We start from the raw sequence: 20,591 nt of genomic DNA, 5'->3' as shown, positions 1-20,591 counted from the left end.
AATACCTTTCCTTGGTACAGCAGTTGATTGAGGTTTCTGCTTTCTCTTCAGCAGGATCTGACTCGGATCTTTCTCCTCGCAGCAGATGAGAAAGACATGACTACATGGGTAGTCCAGGTACTGGTGGGCATCGCAGCCCCATCCTTCACTCCATGCCCGTAAGCCAAGGGCACAGCAGCTGCAGCACACCTGGCCATGCAGACACAGCAGAGCCAATTAGGAGTGTATCACTGGGGTGCCCTTTACATCTCTAATCATCATCTCTCTTTATGGCCCTCTACTTTTAAGGGGCATAACAGATAAACAGGAAAGCAGGCTAGTTCATCCCTGTGAACATACTGTTAAGGATTTCAGCTGCAGCCTCAAGCTGAACCACATGTCATCAAGAAACTAGACTTTCACCTTTTTTTACTTTTCTCTAAAACAATGACCTGGCACAATGATTTGGCTCAGCTGCCTTAACACATGTACCATTGGCCGGAGGGCTAAACCATTGGGTTTCCTCTTGGAGAAACAATGGAATGGAATGCTATTTGAGCTGACTGTGAACAAAGGCATGATTCCAATTTTCAAATGGAATTATTCACAGGTCTTGAGGATGCAAAGACAAATTGGAGATTTTGGCCATTCTTTACTATTATATTACAGCCTGTTTGCCAGTTAACACAAATCAACTGCATGGGCATAGGTATCTAAAACTGAAATCTCGCTCTGGCTAAAACAATGATGCATTCCAGGAGATATTTAAACTGTTTAAAGTCTAAAATACACTGTTTTTTACCAAGTTATTGTGGCAGTTTTAAGGACCTTCTGTGCTCAACCACAGCAAATGGATGGAACTGTATACACCATGAAGTTGTGTCTTCTTGAACCATTTGAAAAAGTGAGTAACACTCAACCTGACTCCCAAAAACAGTTCATTTTCTATTCTAGAGGTAAATGTAACAACCTTTAGTCATTTCAATGTTTCTTTTGTAAAGAACCCAGTGTTTAGAAAATGTGGGCATCATCATCTATGAGGTGTTTCAATCATGACTCAAACATCTACCTCTTGTTTCTTCACTCTCCATTGCATGCTATCTAATAAATCTATGGCAGATGCCTTGACTTGACATCATGCTTCTGATTCTGGAACACTGGTATGTTGTCTACAATAACACAAGGGAGGCGGCATTATGCTGGCATTGTTTGGTTAATTGTAAACAAGCAAAGTCAGCATAATGAAGGGTCTTCTTGATACAGTACAGTGGGATTGCTGTTTAAAAGAAGCAAGTAATGTACCTGGTGGGAGCCATCTGTGCACTGATCCTCCTGATCCACTTCACAGGTGCGCCCTTCTCTGGCTGAGGTCATACCAAATTCACACTGGCTCTCCTTCACCAAGTTGAGGCAGCAGTGCTTTTGAACAACACTGAACACACACACACACACACACACACACACACACACACACACTTTTACATACTTATACATACAGTACACCGACTGGACACAGGGTAGCAGAACAACTGAGGGCTTTTGCAAATAAGCCAGATTTTCAAATCTTTCTCACTCTGTGTGTGTGTGTGTTCCTTGATTATTTTTCTGTTGGGTTTTTATTGCTGTGTGGTAATTAATTGGTCTCAAGGTAACTAGTGTAGTATTTTATGAATACAATATTGCTCCAAATTTTAGCAAAATTAGACCAGCTGTGTTAACAGCTTCTCCATTGGTTGTGAGGGTATCAATTTGGATGTGAGGGTATTAAAATGGATCTCTTAAGTAAATTTTTTGTTGGGGGTAATTCTGGGCCATCAGATTTCAAAGTTTTATTTTAAAGTACAGAAATATTAGAGAAGGATTTCAGCATTGGTTGATTAGGGTGACACATGTTGTTAGTGGTGACAATGGCACTTGTTCCATGACATAAATCTGTGTAACTGCTGACTCAGAGCATTAGTTACTTATTTTAATGTAGAAGACTAGAGTAGACAGACATGTTTGATATAATAAAAATCCTAAGGATAACAAATTTAAAGGGGCACCTCAGTAATTCAGTTTGTACTTCCACAATGTTGGGGCTTTGTAAGATGCAGAACATTAAAAGACTGGTCAAAATTGAAGCAGATGTCGAGATATCCTGACTAGCCCCCATGCAAAATACCCCCCTAAATTCGGGGTCCTCTAGTTTCAAATTGTTTGGCCCATTCAAAATGGAGAATAAGACCAAATGGCTCCTTTTGTTGTACAGACAAAGGAGGCTAAAATCTGCAATGTCACCAGGCCATACAAAAGGAGAAGCACACTTTTCTTGACCTCATGCTCTCTTACACTCTCTCAGTGAAGTCTTCTCAGCTTTTCAGTCTTCTCAGAACTCCTGAAGAAAGCAGTCTTGCTTCTCTTCTCAGCCAACTCCTCACATAAGGTGCTGAGTTCAGCTCTTCTCGGTCAGTTCTCTGACCTCCATGAGGCCTTCCTGAAGCACAGGCCTGCACTGGACTAAACTTTGGTACCCACCAAAAGATTTAAGATCAAGCACTAGCAGGTACGACACAAGGTCTGCCAGCTGGGTTCACCAACAAAAGGGGCCACAGCACAGAGTTAGCAGCAACTAGCTAACTCTGCAAGGAGAACAAAGGAACTGAACTCCTCAGTGACACTGAAACTACACAGCCAGGACAACTGCAGTTTAGTGGACCTTAACAGCAATGACAGGACTCTGTGAGCAGCACACCAAAAGGCATTTTCTTTTTTCTCCTGCACTTGGTAATATGTAACTGGGCCTAGTTTACATTACCTTGCATACCTTGCACAGTTTGGCTAAGCATAGGACTTTCCAACTTTGCCAGTGTAAGCACTGACTGAATTCAGTGTATTACTTGTGTGCTGTTGCTATGTCAATCAGATTACTGATTGTTAGCATGTTCACACACGTAGGTAAATCTCACTGTCTTGCATGCAACTTGCTAACCTCCCCCTTTTTCTGACACCTTCTGATTTTTAAACAAAGGAATGTTTCTTTGTTAACCTACCCCACTTGACATGCAGTCGGTCCTAGAGGTCATCTTTGATTCTGCCATCTTTGTTACAGTTTCTTTGTTTTAAGCCATGCGGTTTCAGACAAAAGAACTATCTTAAGGTCAGCCATCTTACCATTGTTTCCCTCAGACACATACATATTCACACACGCACACATTTACATAGTGTTTGTAGATGAGGTTAGAATTTGTGTTTTGTTATTTCATTTGGTATTTGTTCAAGTAAATACGTTTGAACACTTAATATTTTGCTAGTCTTTTTAGTATAGTACAGTTTAGAGTATTGCCAACCTCTATACTGCGGAACTCCAAATCCATCAACTTTTAATAACTACTGATGTGATTGTAGTTATTAACTTAATTATTAATCAAGGTTAAAAATTTATAATTAGTATATTTAATGAGACTGATTTAATGAACTGGCTATCTCATGGCCCATGGTGGATTTAATGTAAATTAAATCCTATTAATTTATGTTTATGTAATTAGTTACTTATTAGTTACTACTTGATATTTTTTATATTAATGTTTCTGCAAATTTTTGATAGCCAATAATACCTACTTTTGCCCAACAAAATCTAACACGTTCTTTTCTCAGACTTTACAAAGCAAACTGTTCTCACATTCTCAGTAATGCTCCTCACGATGATTCAAATAATCTTCACAACATTAATACAATAATAATATTGATAGCAATAATAACAAAATCTAACACGTTCTTTTCTCAGACTTTACAAAGCAAACTGGAAGCCCCTTAAAATAATCTTATGTTTAGTTGTATGTCACTGAAAAGGGGCGGCTGTGGCTCAGGAGGTAGAGCAGTCGCCCACCAATCAGAAGGTCGGTGGTTCGATTCCCTGCTCCTCCAGTCCGCATGCCGAAGTATCCTTGGGCAAGATACTGAACCCCAAATTGCCATCTGATGTGTCATCGGTGTGTGCATGTGTTAGAAAGCACTTATATATAGAACAAGTGCTGTATGAATGTGTGTGAATGGGGTGAATGTGATCTGTAGTGTGAAGCGCTTTGAGTGGTCGAAAAGACTAGAAAAGCGCTATATAAGTACAGTCCATTTACCAAAAGGTAAAGAGGTCTTGTGACAACTGGAACTGGGGGCATTTTGCATTTTGTTTCATCCAACCAATGAAATTCCAATGAATTCTTCCTCCAAAGCAAAATGTGTAACTAAAACTACATTCTGACACCTATGGACACACCACTTACTTGCATGTGGATTGCTTGTCATTGTTCAACAAAGGCATGTTGTTGCAGTGGTGGTTTTCAGTGGCCCATCTCTGGCCAGCAGCACAGCAGCTCTGCAAAAGGTCTTCTGCGGGGATACTTGGACCTACAGCCAAGAGACATGCAGGTATGCAAACATCAGCACACATAAGACTGATGGAATAAAAACAGTTCTGCAGTAAATCCTCCATGTCTGCACTGCAGACATGACTACAGTAAGCAGTCAGACACAAACATATGGTAGACTGCACCAGGTCTCAAAGGCTCCTTTAAGATGTCTACAGCTAACTTGAGAGGTGCAGTCCTGTAACCAGAATACAGTAGCCCATTTTATGATTGGAAACTTTTTACACAGGTCTGGGGGAAGCTACATTTGATTCTATAAATCGTTTTCCTCTGGTAGGCCTGTGAGCAAGACATGTGACAACATTAGGTTTGATGAATTTGATCATCAGAATAAAAGACGAGCAGCTATTTTATAAACTGGTTAATAAATCTGGTTTTTATCAAAGAACCAAATATTTCCTAACAGTCTACAGCCATGTTATGAGACTGTATGCAAATGCCAGTATAGTATGCACACAGTGACAATACTAACATGTTTACATGTTCAGCAGGTAATCTTTAACATTACCATCTTAGTATATCATGTTAGTTTGCTAACATTTTATAACTGGCACTAAACTCAAAGTATAGCTGACACTGATAGGAATGACATTCATTTTGCTGTACTCTGTATTCTTACCAGTTTAGCAAGTTTCAAGACAATCCATCCAATAGTTGCCAAGACATAAAATTATGCTGCATGAAAGGTCAGGGGATCAACAAGGTCCCCTAGAGACCTTGAGTATCTGTACTAAATTTACTGGTACAAGGCTGTGTGTGTAAAAATGTATAGAGAAAACCCCCCAAAGAACACTTTGGGACTAAACACCCAGTTACCAGCCTTAAAATTCTACAGTGTATGTCACTAAAGGCAAGTGGTAGTTTGAGTTTACATTTATCAAATCCTCATAAAACCTTAACAGCCTGCCTTCAGTGGCTTTCTGAAGTACTCCTGTACAATGTAATGTAATCCAGTTCAGCCATGAATTTTTTTTATTTTTTATTATAGTTTTTGAGCTTTTTACCTTTATTAGACAGGACGGTAGAGAGACAGGAAACGGAGAGAGAGTAGGGGAATGACATGCAGCAGGGGTCCGACCGGACTGGGCTACAGCTGTTCAGGGCACTGAAGTCCACATGGTACGCACCCTAACCATTCAGCCATTGGGGTGCCCCAGCTATGAGTTCTGATTTTACTAAGCTTATATATTTACATTTTTTGTTGACAGAATTTCATATTCTACTTTTTGTTTATAATTGAGGTTATTGTCAGTGGCTGTGTAATATATTGACCATAAAACCGATGGAAAATACATGATTTGTTAGAGACAAATCTTAAATATACTATATAAGGTGGAGACTTCAGTCCCTCACACAAAGTTGATTGTGCAGCACTACGAAAGAAATTCTAAATGGTTAATGAAGCTGACATCAGATAGCTTCACGAATGGCTTTGTGAATTAAATTAGTTGTCATTATTAAATGGTTATTTCAGTCATTCAGTGAAAGAATACCAAATAAAATTCCAGTAATGGCTCCTCTTCAAAACCATCTGCATTCTGCCATCCACTTATTCAGAGGAAAAATGACATGGTTTCAATGTCATCAACTGAGTGTTAAACCAGGAACCTATTAAATCCCCATAATTGAACAAATAAAATTAAAAAATCAATCCATCTTTGTTGTCCTGTTAGGGTATTTGAAGCAAACCTTGCCTACATCAAGAGCATGGTGTTATGGCAGCCGTCACAGTAACACTGACATTCTTTGTTACTCTGCAAGTCCCACAGAGAGTGAAATGGCCCCCTACTGCTGAGTGTGTAACAGTGAGCCTGGCAGCTTTGCACGGAGCTCAGTTGGTAGATGAACACATTGAGGCAAGTTGCAAGATGCTATTGCTGTTCTCTATCTCACGTTTCTGTGCTTTATATCAGTTTTGTTTTGGGCTCAACAATACCCATAATCCTCAGCTGTTTTGCTATGGAGAAGAAGCACATCCGCTTTTATGATTTAATATTGTCTATGCCACCAAACTCTTGAAAATATATATTTCCACTAGCCGGACAACCCAAAGGGATATGGAACACACCACGTCTACCCACAACACAGTAGCTGTCCCAAACACTGATCTACCTGCCTTCACACTAATTTGCAGCAAATCTAGTAACATGGCACAAAGACAGGGGTGACACTATTCATGTCCCTCATTTAATCCATGAAGTCATCACTTTTAATAAGGTTATTTCATAAAAAATAACTTTTGAATGCTACACTGCATTTAATCTCCATTATTTATTTATTTGTTCATTCATTCATTCAGTCTATGCCTTATTATATGAATATATATTTTTTCTGAGATGAGAGGCGATTTAGAGCAGTTGGTGACAGGTCTTCCATCCCTGTATCCCCCATTTCATTGAAAACAAAGAGTAATAAAGTATGTGATGACAATTATACTTGTAGAGAGAGAGGGCTGCTCACTACAGCCTACTTGAGCCTAATATCCTGCTAGCATTTCTATATACTGATATATATTGACATATAGTTAAGGGAACACTTAATCATCACAGTATAACACCATGTAACACTAAACAGGTACAATGGAGAGGCAAAAGCAAGACAACCAAAAGGCAATGGTTTTACATGTGGTGGCCACAGACAGTTGCTCTCTCTCTGACTGATTCGTCTCTAGTTTTGTATTCTGCTAGTGTCCTTGTCACCACTGGCAGTTGCACAGGTAGTCCAACTCCTTGAGGATGGTAGCATACATCCATATGAGCAGTTGCAAGACGATTTGCTGTGTCTCCCAGCACAGTCTCAAGAGCATGGAGGAGATACCAGGTGAACGGACCGTTACACGAGGAGAGCTGAATAGGCCATGGAAGGGCATCAACCCAGCAGTAGGACCAGTATCTGATCTTTTATGCAAGGAGGAGCAGGAGGAGCACTACCAGAACCCTAAAAAATTACCTCCAGCATGCATTATGTATCTGTGCATCTGATGCCACCAAGTACCACCACTGGGCAGGCTGGGATGGTGTCCCAGAAGATGTCCTCCCAGATCGCGGTCAGGGCATTGGTTAGCTCTTGGACAGTCTGTGATGGTACTTGGTAGTAGGTCATTTTTTAGGGTTCTGTTAGTGCTCCTCCTGCTCCCCCTTGCATAAAAGAGCAGATACTGGTCCTGCTGCTGGGTTGATACCCAGTCTATGTCTTTCTAAGTCTATGGCCTTCTCCTTCGTCTCCTGGTATCTCCTCCATGCTCTTGAGAAAGATGGAAATGCATAGGCCTGTCACCAACTGCTCTAAATCACCTCTCATCTCATAAAAAAAATCATATAATAAAGCAACAGTTTCCGCACTGCAAAATACATGACGAGGACACTAAAGTTATTTCCAACTGAAATACATTAGTCTGAAAGTTGTGCTGGGAGGCACGAAAATTGTGGAAATGGAAATGGAAAATTTGTGTCCCTGGGCATGAATCAATAGATTACATTTTCGTGACTATTTCACAAACTGCCATGAGACTGGGTTGTTCATCAATATGCCTCCTAAACAAATCAATTGGGCAGCGTAGAAACGACTTTCTCAATCTCCAGAAAACTATATAGACACTGTCAAAATTATACAGCATGTGTAATATAGTAGATTGACAGGATATTTTTAAACATTCAGAGGCATATTAAGCCACTGAAATGCAGTTATAAGTTAGTTATAATAAAGGATGAAGAACATTTTCGTTGTGTTGTCATTTGTTCAATCCAGTATGACCACAATGGAATGAGATGTCTGGAGATGTAAGGAATATCCTTCAGTTCTTGTGAGAAATAGGAAAATATATGAAAACATGAATTTCATCACTGTATAACCCCTTGTACTTAGATTCTGTCCTCTCTCCGAGTCATAATGTAATGCTTGCCTTACATTCTGTTATGTCTATCACTCACTGTGTTTTGTCTTCTGGTTCACTAACATACACAGCACCAGGCTTAGTGGCTTAAGCTCAAATGTTTTCAACAAAGCTGTTCTTTTGATAATGCCTGACATTTCTTGTGCTAGATCCAGATTTTCATCTCTCCCCCATACAATCTTTTGCTCAGCCCATCACAGATATTGGGAGATATTGCCTGACTGGATGAATTTCCGACTGGGCTACCTTTTATTTATATTGAAACATTGGGGTGGTTTCCATCAACAAAAAGCTAGCCTATATTTCAATAAAAAAAGCCCAGATGAATGATGACCACCAAAACCAAATGTAATTTCAATTAAGTCATACATTGATCCAATCATTATTCTCTCAAAGCTTTGTGGTAAAATATTTGTCAGTTTCTGTGTTGTAGAAGCTTTAAAGTTAAATCCTTAATGAGTGTTTGGTAACTTGGTGAACTTCACCATTGTTGACAATGCATTGTGAGTGTGTGCAAATTTTCTTCATTCATAGCACTCATTGATATTGCAATATTTACTGATGTAAATGTGACTCTTGACGCACTTAAAGAGTTCAGGGCACAGGGTAAAATGAGGAGACAATTTTTTTTGAAAAAAACTCATTTTATTAATTTATTGAGAAGTAAAGCTTAGCTGCCTAACATCCTGCTATATTACATATATTATGCTACATTACAATTCTTGCATTTGATAACAATTTGATTAAGCTCAACATCAAAAATTATGCAACCTGGTGTGAGGGTTCTGCTAAGAGCTGTTTTACTGCATAAAAATTCAAGTTTTGGCTGGGTTCAGTTTTAATTAATATGAAATGTAATCAATTAAAAGATTCCCACTAGGTGCCATGGGCTCCAATATGAAGACACAATTTTCTGCCAAATTCAAAGCAGGTGTTTTTGTCTTTGCTCTTCTCACTTATTTGATTTGGGCAGGGTTCAGCTAAAAAGGGTGATGTCGCCTAAGTCCACCAATCCAGGATTTACACCTGAATCAGAATATGATGACATTTGTGGTGTTGTCTGTTTATGTTTCCAGTCTTTGAGTGTTAAAATATTACAAACAATACCTAAATGTTTACCTAAAGATTTTTTTGGCAGTTTCTGAGGACTGACAGGAAAGGCAGGGTAGAGACAGGGGATGAGAGGGGATGACAGGCAGCAAAGAGCCCAGGCCAGATTTGGACCTGAGCCACTGTGGAAAGGACTCAGCCTCAATACATGGTGTGTGCTCTACCACATGCTCTGACTGTTGCTTATTTGGTCAAGGACATTAATGTAATGATGAAAATCTTTAAGGACTTCATCAGATGTCCAAGTCCATTCATGCCATTTGAATACGCAATACCCACTGGGAGGAAAGAAAAAGACAGCATAGCAGCTACATTAGCTTCACAAGCTTACAATTGGTTATGTCTAAAACACAGCAAAAATATAGCTTTGACTTTTGGTCTTAAGCTAACCATTATCAGTCAACAGTATCCCGCCACTCGCCCAGTGTCAGCTGGGATTGGCTCCAGCCTGCAAGCCTTAGGAATAAGTGGTATAGATGATGGACAAATGTTGCTCTGTATGTTCACACACAGCCAGTATTTCACTAAGTTTTAATTTGCAATTTCCTGTCAGTAAATAACAACTATTTAATTTTTGCAAACAGGCCCCTTTTTTAATTTCAGCAGGAAAAATATACATTGCTTTTACTGTTGCTTTAAAAAATAGCTACAGTTGAAAAAATAATAATGGTTTATTGTGGTCACAGGTGGATTTTCTTTATCTCTGTGATGTCATCTGGTGAACAACCATGACCAACAGCCTTGTTTTTAAACTGTCCTTACACTCAGTCAGGGTTGTCCCTTAAATATGTGGTTTCACCAAAATAGAAAAAGAAAGGTCTTACAGTACAGCACTTTATCTTTGTTTCTGTCTTCCTCAGGGGCAAAGCAATACAGTATTTTTTGCTCACTCTCTGCCTCTTGTTTCTAACACAACAGAGCTTTCAGCTTTGTTGTTGCTGTTAACAGTTGAGCAAATGGGCATGCTGGGTGCTGGGTCTAGCATGCCTATTTGGCCTTCCAACACCAGTCAGCCCTTTTCACGTATGGCAATCTATCAGCCCCAGACACCCATCAACATCAGTCTGTTTACAGTAGCACCTCTGGGCCCAGCCCCTGCTGCCTCATGTGAAATGTCTGCTGTTGTTTCCCTCCAAATATGAAACAGCAGAGCAGTGCAAACACAAAATGTTGTAAATGTTCCAAAATTCATTTGTTTTACTTCTTGACAAGCATGCAAAGTTAATGAGGTCACAACCGATTTAGCTTTACAAGTACAAATGACATAAATGCTATAATGCTGCCTTCATGCTAATGCCATTTATACATGTTAACATGGTTTAACTTACTTACTCACACCAAAAGTGAGTAATGAGTAATTTCCGTTTCTATATTTTTGGACATACTTCATCATGGTTAATGCTTCCAGCATCAGGCAAGATCACTCTAGTGGGAATGCACCTGGCCTTGAAAGCAAAGTTTAAAAGAGCTCCATTGTTGGCAACAAAATCCAAAATTCTCTTTCAAATTGACATCTCACATCTGCCAGTCATAGCAGCCCCACTGTGGGGAATTTTGGTCTCTGAGTTGAAACGGTGGGGGGAAGAAACACAATTTTGAATGATTTTCCAATAGAAAAAGATGCATTTCAGCAGTCAGTGGACATATATCTTTGCATATGAGGGAGAAAATACAGAGCTTGAGATCCTTATATTACACTAAAAGGGATATTAGAGCCTGCTGAGACGAGAGGGAAGAAAGGTTTTGTTTGTTGGAAACTGATTACACACAAGGTTGGATTATCAACTGAGCATAACAGGCAACTGCATCAGGGCCCTAGCCACCCAAAATTCCCTTTCGTGGGAAGAGTGGGATGTGAAATAATAATAAGTGCAGTTCCCCAAAAATGTTCAATCATTTCTTTTAAGCAGCACTGTTATTATGCTTACATTGTGCATATTCTTAAACATGCATTGACAGATTTTTTGGGGACTTAATTGTGATAGTGATTTGTTCTCATTTGAAGTCTCATTTCTGTTCACCTGGCAAATGTAATACTCTGTTTAAGCTCTGTTGTGGTCTTACCTAATTTGAGGGAAATATCTGGCTTTTTAGCTGCTAAATGCTTTGCTATCACTAGCTAGTTTCTAACTGTGTCTGCTGAGCAGGTAGTGTACAATGGGTTTTTAGATCTATTTCTTTGAAAACAGCTGCCTGTTACATCCAAAATCAACACTTTGAGAGCAGCCAGACTGAACCAAAACAGTAAATTTGTGGGCCAGAAAGCTAAACATTACAATTAGATGAAAATCACTATAAACCTTCATAAAGCTGAGACAAGCTACAGATTCAGATGATGTCCTGTGGACAGTGCTTAGGGAGAACATTTTTTTGTGTGTGACCTGACTCTTTGTAAAAGATGTCTTCTTTTGTCTTCAGTTCTGACAACTTTGGCAGCAGAACACCACGTGTACACCACACTTCCTCCTCTTTCAACAGTTTCATGTGATTTCCTCACAAGACTATGTTATTACAAGAGGGCTCGTTGCCTTGATTAAATGCAAAAATAACATTCTTTGGTTTCCATAATTGCCTCCACTCCTCCTCAAGAAGAAACAAAAGTTTTTTGTACTCGACAGCAGATCCAAGTGTTTGTTGACTCTGCTTCACTCTACAAACACAGAAACAAATCTAGTTTCTCTATGATTAGCTACACGATGCTCCACTTTGCTGCTGGCAAGCGGCACCAAGCAGCGTGACTGGGGTCATATCAGAAGTAGGCAGCCCGGGCTTACCCAGCTATCTCTCCGTATTCAGAGATAAGTAGAACGACCTTGGTGACAGATGAGGGGCCCACTCTACATCATCATCCACTTTTATCTAGAGGATTTGTTCCCTGCCAATGAGCCCCATGAGCAAAATGGCTCTGACATCGGCTGGGAACAAAGCAGGAGATAGTATACTGAGAGGAAAAAGCTTTCACAGATCCACTTAAGATATGTAAAAGAAAGCCATCAAGTAGATTTATATGCAAAAATAAAAAAATAGAAGATGAGAATCAATATCATCCATTATTCACAATATCTATGCCAGTTCCTTTAATGCAGACATCTTAAGAGACACTCTCTCCATTGTTGGGAATAACAATAACAGTACAAAAATCTGTCTCTGATTTTTCCACCCAGACAGTTGGTGAAGAGCTGAGTTTTATTCCATTTAGAGCCAAGGAAAATGCCAGAGGCAGTGGAAATAAAAGAAGTACATGTTCTTTTATGTGTCAAATTCTGCTCAGACAGAACAATATGACTCAAATGGGAACAGTACAAGATAGGATCAGTGTTTTTTTCTAGGCCACTATGTAAACGTAAACACACCCTTTTGGCTTGTGCACTGTGTGCTAAAACACCAACATGTGAAATCTTCAGGGGTCCATATTTCCATATTCTCATCTGTGCAGAGAATGCTGTATTGTTTTGGTGATTGGAGTCATACAGTAGGTCAGACTGACACCAGGAGAGGAGTGTGCAGAAGAGCGGGCCCTCATAACAGCAGCATTATTCAGGGAATATCATATGTAACACTGCTTTCACACCCAGACTTCAAATGATAATAAAAATAATTTTAAAAACTCAGGACACTGGATGATTTTGTGCTAAATCAGGGGATTGGAGACACATATCTCAGAGCTGATAATCAGATGGAGCTTCTTCTAAAATAAAAAATAAGAGGATTGTGTCCCTTTGCTATGTTTGTCTCCAAGTTATTGACATCCAACCTCAGTCAAGCCAATATTGTTGGCAACACTATTAGACAGCCTGATGATGAGTGCCAACTGCTGAGCCTGTATTTAAAAAGTTTTCCTCATGCCCCTGTAATTTTAACAGCTTGATTCAACAAAGGTCAATCTACTAGGGTGAACCCTGCACAGTTTACATGGAGGCCTCAGTATGTTGTAACTAAGAAGCAACAACTGGGAAAATAAAAAAAATATATATATATTACTAACTTCCAGGTGTTGTTCTAGAAGTAAGAAAAGCCTTCAAATCTGATATTAACAGTAATTCAAAATAACAAAAACTTTAAACTTACAATCTTGGTACAAAGTGTACTCTGTAGTCCCTCTCCCCCCATTGTCTAGAGTAGGATGATGAATTTATTTATTTTTCTTAATATTTCTGTTTTTAACTGCTTATAATGAACAACATTTCACACAAGCCCAAGACTGTTTCAGGTTAAAGGACACCCACTTGATTCTGAGGGAGTGGTAAGAATAGATGTGGAATCCCAACCATGTAAAAATAATTGATCAAATGTTGAAAAGACAATGTGAAAACAGCATGGACGGATGTAATGGATAAGAGAAAATACATGTAAAGGCACACTGCCAACATGCAAATATTTAAATAGGAGCTGTGGTCAAAGGTAGACTATAATTAAAAGTGCTGTAGTGGATTCTAATTTATCTTAGAATATGGATAATAGGTAACTGAAAAGAAAATTACTACTACTACTAACTATTCAGTGCATACCATAGTTTTGGGGTTACACTTAAGCAAGCTTTTGGTATACACAACAGAAACATAAGATTTGGCATTTCTGAAAATGTAAACATAAATTGTTGGCTCACTGGCCAGCAGGACATGGCTCTGCCCTGTAATGAACCCTGTAAGTCCTGCATTATGTCAGAAGTTTTCATTGTCTGACACTGACAAAATCAAGACAAGTATGTCACTCCTTCAACTTGTCCCTGTTGCTTGTCTCTGTAATAACTATATACATTTCTCCCTTTCACCTCACACAGTATCTTTGAGAACTTCTACTCTGAGGTGAAGCTTAGGTGAAGGTTTAGCACATTTCATTTTCAAGAGACACAACTTTCATCTGTTCTTTGTAATACTGGAAAACAATAAGGCCCTTTAAATTCTGGTTTCTCATTTGCCATTTTTACACCACACAGTGACACTACATCAAGTGGCCAACCCGACAAACATGGCTTGGCTAACAGACAAAAACAGTTTCAGCTCTACATTTTGTTCAAACTCTAATTGTGTACCAAACAGAATGTTCTCTATTGGTATGGAATGAGTAGATATGACATTAGAACTGCACTAGACAACAAACCTCAGCAAACGTGTAACTTTTTCAGAAAAGCTGATAAAAGAATATGTTAACGAGAGACTTCAACTCTCTATAGTAATGTACTTGAATTGAAGGTCTTTTAACCCATGGTGTTTTGGAGTATCTGGACCTGAGAAGACATAATCCTTAACCTAAAAATAAATTGACAGCTATGTAGATACAGTGAAGCTGAAAGCAAGAAACTGGAATTGAAAGTAAGAATGTCTGGAATTGCTAAAAGTTGAAATTATTTAAGAGAATGAGGGATGATTATACAACCATCTGGAAAAAAATGATGTGTGTTTTTGATGTGTTTACTACAGTGTGATTTTGGCTGAGTTTATTTTAAGACAATAAGTCACTATTCCTGGAATTTATCATTGCAACAGGAAGACACCAATGTGCTCCTTTTAATGCAAAGTTAGTCTCCCACATTGGCTCCTATGCACACACACATCTTGCTGAGAATGGCATTTAAATAGTCAAATATTATAGAATCAAATCATCTCTGCCCTTAAAAGTTTAACACCATCATAGTATGATGTTCTCACAAACCTATGCTAATGTGGCCATCAACCACACATAGGGTACAGAGGAGGAGCACACAGAATGTCCTAACCTTTAAAGGGCTTTCCTCGGTTTTCAAATTTACAGTCTCACATAGAAACTTCAAATACTAGCCTCTACACGCTGCAGCCATATACTCCTGTAAGTGACACATTCATTAATTTATCGCTACATACTTTACACATGAATGAGGTAATGATCAAATCGTAGAAGCATGATGACAAATTGGAGAGCAATTCTGACCAAAAAAAAAACAAAAACAAAACAAGGACTTAAATCACACAAGTAAATGGCAGAGGAAAGAGAAACTTATTTTTGACTACTTAGTTGTCCACAGTAGTACTGCAGGTCAATGAAAATACTTAGTGAAGATAAGTGAATTTGATTGAAGTCTTTATGCCTTCTGTCTGTAAATTGGCCACAGATTTATTTTAAACAACTCTGAAAAATAAAACTCATCTCCTTCTGCAAGTGTTAACAAAAAACAAAAAAGCTTTCCTGCATTTAAGATTTGCTAAATCATTGTTTTCATTAGCTAATAATAGATAATAACAATAACTTTCAGTAGTAGAAAAATGCTGCAAAATACTGCCTTATTTGCTTCTGAATGGAGACTATTAAAATATTGTGTATGTCTCAAAATTACCCTTATCCCTCACAACTTCCAGCACTAATTAAATTCCCCTACTGAGGTAGTTATTATAATCACAATGCAAATGCTCCTAATCATGTTAGTGTTGGAGGAAGCATATGAGCGATAAAACCGGCATTGGCTTAAATTGCAGGCAGCAGAGCCAAGGACAAACTGCAAATGGCTTCAGTGACTCTAGCTCCTCTATTTGATTTTTTTTATAATGTAAAAATAGTAATTGCGAGTATTTAAGTGGTGACTTCAATGTGATCATTTGAATTCTGTATAATTTGAAACTGGAAGCAGAATTATACAGAGCCAGGTACCAGGGTTGTGCTGGGAGCATTATGTGCAAGTTTGTCTTTATGACATGGAGCTAAGCCAAAAATTATCGCTGTGTCTCTAAGACCAACTGCAGTGATTCTGTTCATAAATAAAGTCCTGTTACCTCTGCCTGTCACCATGGCTGTTCTTTTATTAACACCATATCAGCCTTTTATGATGTGAAATATGGAGTACCCCAGGGTTCTGTTCCTGGCCCCCTGCTTTTCTCTCTTTGTATTTCTCTTAGCCAAATTATTCGGAGTCATGGAATTAATTTTCACTGTTATGCTGATAATACCCAGCTGTATGTGCCTATAAAGGCTGACAATCAAATTAGGGAACTAGAGATCTGATTGTCTTCTGTGAAAAGCTGGATGTCTCGAAACTTCCTGCTTCTTTACTCAGACAAAACTGAAATGCTGGTTATTGGCCCAGCGCGATATAGATACCAGTTCGATCAAGTAACTATATCCCTTGACAACTGTGTGATTTCTCAAAGTACAACAGCCAAAAATCTGATTGTCACATTTGATCCTGCTCTTTTCTTCGCTCAGCACATTAAAGACATTACAAAGACAGCCTTTTTTCACTTACGCAATATAGCTAGGATTTCGTCTTTTCTCTCCATGGCAGACGCTGAAATTCTAGTTCACACCTTTGTATCCTCTAGACTGGATTATTGTAATGTTTTGCTTTCGGGACTACCACAAGCTAGCACTAAACGTCTACAAATGGTTCAAAATGCTGCAGCTAGGAATGCTAAACAAATTGAGAAGGTTTGACCACATTACTCCAATTTTAGCCTCCCTTCATTGGCTGCCTATTCATGTTAGAACAGACCTTAAAGTGCTCCTAATGACTTATAAAATTCTAAATGGGCTAGCCCCCTCATACCTGTCTGAGAACGCAGAGCATGGGAAGGAATATAAGCATTAAGAAGCTCAGACTGCAGGGCTGCTATCTGTCCCCAGAGTTAAAAAGAAGTCAGCAGGCTGCAGGGCCTTCTCCTATCCGGCCCCCTTCCTCTGGAACAACCTCCCTAATGATATTAGACAGGCTGACTCAGTTGAGGCCTTTAAATCCAAACTAAAAACTCATCTTTATGCCTTAACTTTTGGTTAGATTATTATTCTGATTCTTATTTCAGGTTACCATTTTTCCTTTGGCGGGTTGGGTCAGTCTCAATGCATCAGTTAAGCTTAGTAGTTAGTAAATGTTGGCCATGATGTTCTGCCGACGAGATTACTATAACTGTGTGTTTCTTCCCTCAAGCACATTAGTGCCCAGACTGTGCTTTTCTCTCTCTCTCTCAACCGATGATGCTACAACAATTAAACATTTATTAGTGTTAGTGATAGTGTTATTGCTACTAATGTTTCACTGTTCTGTCATTTTTATTCATTTAGTTGTTATTATTATCATTATTTACATTTTGACCTAGTCTGTGTATTTGCATGTTGTCTTTCTCTTACCCCATCCCCCCACCCCCCTCTCTCTGTCTAAACCCAACCGGTCGAGGCAGATGTGAGCCCACCCTGAGTCCAGTTCTACTTGAGGTTTCTGCCTCTTAAAAGGACGTTTTTCCTTGCCACAGTCGCCTAGTGCTTGCTCATGATGGTGGTCTGTTGGGTCTCTCTCTGTAAATTTTATAAGGTAAAGAGTATGGTCTAGACCTGCTTTATATGTACAGTGCCTCGAGATAACTTCTGTTGTGAATTGGCACTATATAAATAAAATTGACTTGACTTGACTTTTAGCAAACTAAAATGAAAGTGATGATGAAGAAATCGATAGCTGACCATGCTGAAATCTCAATTTGGGATACTTTGCTGGTGTAGACTCTTAGAGGGGTTTATGACAAACTGGGATTTATTTTTCCAGTTCTAAGCATAATTTCTAAAACAAGAAAATAATTAAGAAAACTGAATATTTTATTTATACTATTTAACTAATATATGTGCTCTTTCATTTCTGCTCAGTGCTAGAGTCTTTACTCTGTGTCACTGTCATTTATAGTTACGTTTCCTTCCTCCTGTTTCACGTGTCTGTTTAAGCCCCTTCAAACACATTCATGGAGTAGAGAAGCAGAGGAGACAATCTGACTACTCACTACTTGAAGTGCAATAAAAGCTCCTACAAGTGTAAATCTTTCTATGTGGGGCATTCTAAATGTTTCACTTAAAAACACAGTTGTTGTCTGCTTTGAAAACCCACAAACTATGAAATATGGTTATAGAGAGAGTTCATTCTTGACCTTGGAAAAATTGTGAAATCCTAAAACATTAAAGTGAAAAGAACTGAAATCCCACAAGTAATGGGACAGCCTTACCAAAGCTACAGTGTGTAATAAAAAAATGGAAGTAAGTATTGGAATAAACCCTGTGTGTCTTTATTGAACAAGTGGGCAATGACATGAAGCATAAGTCAACCACCACTGTGGTCAATTTGTGCTCTGTATAAGGTTTGAATCCCTTAATGTATGAGACAAGTGCTTGACACAACCATTTATTATGTGATGAAAGGAAATCCAGTCTTAGTCACCTGATCCAACATCACATGGTACAGTATTTATGTAACTCAGCTTGAACTGTTTCTATTATAATACCCTTGAAGAACTAAATAATTTGTGTCATTAACCACAATTTCATTGTACTTAACTGTACAATGATAATAAAGCCTATTCTATTCTATTCTATTCTATTCTAATCCAGACATGCAGACACATGCTTTTTAAATGTTGTGTACATACTCCCTTGATTGGATACAGTCCAAATTTCAGATCAAAGTCAGAGTTTTCTCAGGCACACATAGCTCAGTGTTTGGTATTGTATATCTCAGAGGAAGCAGGGTGATTATAGATAAACAGATGGAAAGCTTTGTCTTGCATTTACTGAACACATGCAAACTACTAGACTACAGACTACAGGTCTGAGAGAGTATGCTAGATGAGCTCTGTTCACAGAATTGAAATAGATTCTGTAGAAATGCTGATGTGAAAACAAGTATTTTGACCTTATTGTCATTTTTATGCATTCCAAGTCCAAGCTGTATAAACTTGAATCCTTATTGGATTTAAGCATTATCAGGTGATGAGTATTTGTGTAATGAGGGAGGCTGTGGCCTAAAGTGATCAACACCCTATATCAAGGTATGCATAATTATTAGGCAGCTACTTTACCTTAGACAAAATGGCCCAAAAAAAGATTTAACAGACTCTGAAAAGTCAACAATTGTAAAATGCTTTTCAAAGGGATGCAGCACTCTTGAAGTAGCTAAGCTATTGAGGTGTGATCACCAAACAATCAAATGTTTTGTTGCAAATAGTCAACAGGGTCGCAAGAAATGTGTGGAGAAAAAAAAAAGACACAAATTAACTGCTAAAGACTAGAGAAGAATTAAATGCGAAACTGCCAGGAACCCATTATCCTCCAGTGTTGCCATATTCCAGAAATGCAGCATAAAGTTGAGGAAAACATTATTAGACCAGTATGAAATTTAACAATTTTCCTAAGTGCTTTTTTAAGAGAGCAGGGAATTTTCAACATAGCATTTTAAGCATACTAGTTTTCAAAATAATTTTTTTCTTTTTGCATACAATAACAGAACTATTTCAGAAAAACAAGGTCAGGGTCAATATTATTAGCCCCCTTAAGAACTGACCTTTTTATTGAGTCATAGCACAAACCACTGTTGTGCAGTAATGTGCTTTAACTTTGTAATGCTCAAAGCTTGTCAGTTAAAACTGAGGGTTATCTCCCAATTTACACAGTATAAAAACTTCAGTGAGGGTTTGAGCTGTCACTTGAGAAAGCATCATGCCAAAAACAAAAGAAATCAATTTAGACTTGAGAAAAAGAATTGTTGATTCTCACAAAGCAGGAGAAGGATATACAAAGTTATCACAGCAAGTGTCAAGAACTGGAGTGAGAAGTATCATCAAGACATTCAAAGAGAGCCACACAGTACAGAACAAGCCTGGCAGAGGTAGGAAGCCAAAGATTTCAAAGACCCTGAAAAGAAAATTAGTGAGAGATGTAGACTGTGCGTCTAAAGGCCCCAGTCTGAAGACCCCAGAACAACTGCTAAGACACTAGCGAATGACTTAGACAAGTCAGGAATTGTAGTCTCCAATAAGACAATTACTAGAGCTCTGCACAGGAATGGACACGAGGTTGCAGACCAAGAAAAACTACTTCTGCAGAAGAGACACCTTCAAGCTAGACTGAAGTATGCTAAGGACAACCTGGGGAAAGGTTACACATACTGGAACCAGGAGACGTGTCAGAGCCTTGTTGAAAACTACAACTTCTACAAGGTGTTATCCAGCAAAAAGGATAAAGGATAGCATCGGGGCATGGGGAGGCTAATAATTTTGACCCTGGTAGTTTTTGGTTTTTGAGGAATTATATTGTTTCAATTAAACTTTCATACAGGGGCTAATAATTGAAATGAGAGTGGCTCTTGACGGACCAGATGGATGGGCCTGTGGCTGAATCACTAATGGACACAGAGCTCCACTTCGAGTCAAGCCAGCAAGGTGGAGGTGGGGCACTGGTATGGGCTGCTATTAGGATGAGCTAGTTGG

At 38.7% G+C, this 20,591-nt stretch overlaps 1 protein-coding gene across 8 annotated transcripts in view; it reads right to left on the bottom strand.

Annotated features, from left to right (window-relative positions):
• fbln2 (fibulin 2) overlaps positions 1-20,591 on the bottom strand; it is a 74,402-nt gene that overhangs the window by 41,179 nt on the left and 12,632 nt on the right. For all 8 annotated transcript variants that reach the window (XR_007814293.1, XR_007814294.1, XM_051074507.1 and 5 more), the window contains 3 exons: positions 4,242-4,365; positions 1,282-1,411; positions 6-189 (listed from right to left, as the gene is read on the bottom strand). Coding sequence is in view for 6 of the 8 variants with exons in the window: in XM_051074507.1 (XP_050930464.1) it covers positions 6-189; positions 1,282-1,411; positions 4,242-4,365 (438 nt within the window). In the remaining 2 variants the exon portion in view is untranslated. The remainder of the gene's footprint in view (positions 1-5; positions 190-1,281; positions 1,412-4,241; positions 4,366-20,591) is intronic.

Source organism: Lates calcarifer, linkage group LG12, assembly GCF_001640805.2.
Source record: "Lates calcarifer isolate ASB-BC8 linkage group LG12, TLL_Latcal_v3, whole genome shotgun sequence".
Taxonomy (NCBI): domain Eukaryota; kingdom Metazoa; phylum Chordata; class Actinopteri; family Centropomidae; genus Lates; species Lates calcarifer.
This window is presented reverse-complemented; position numbering and strand designations above follow the sequence as displayed.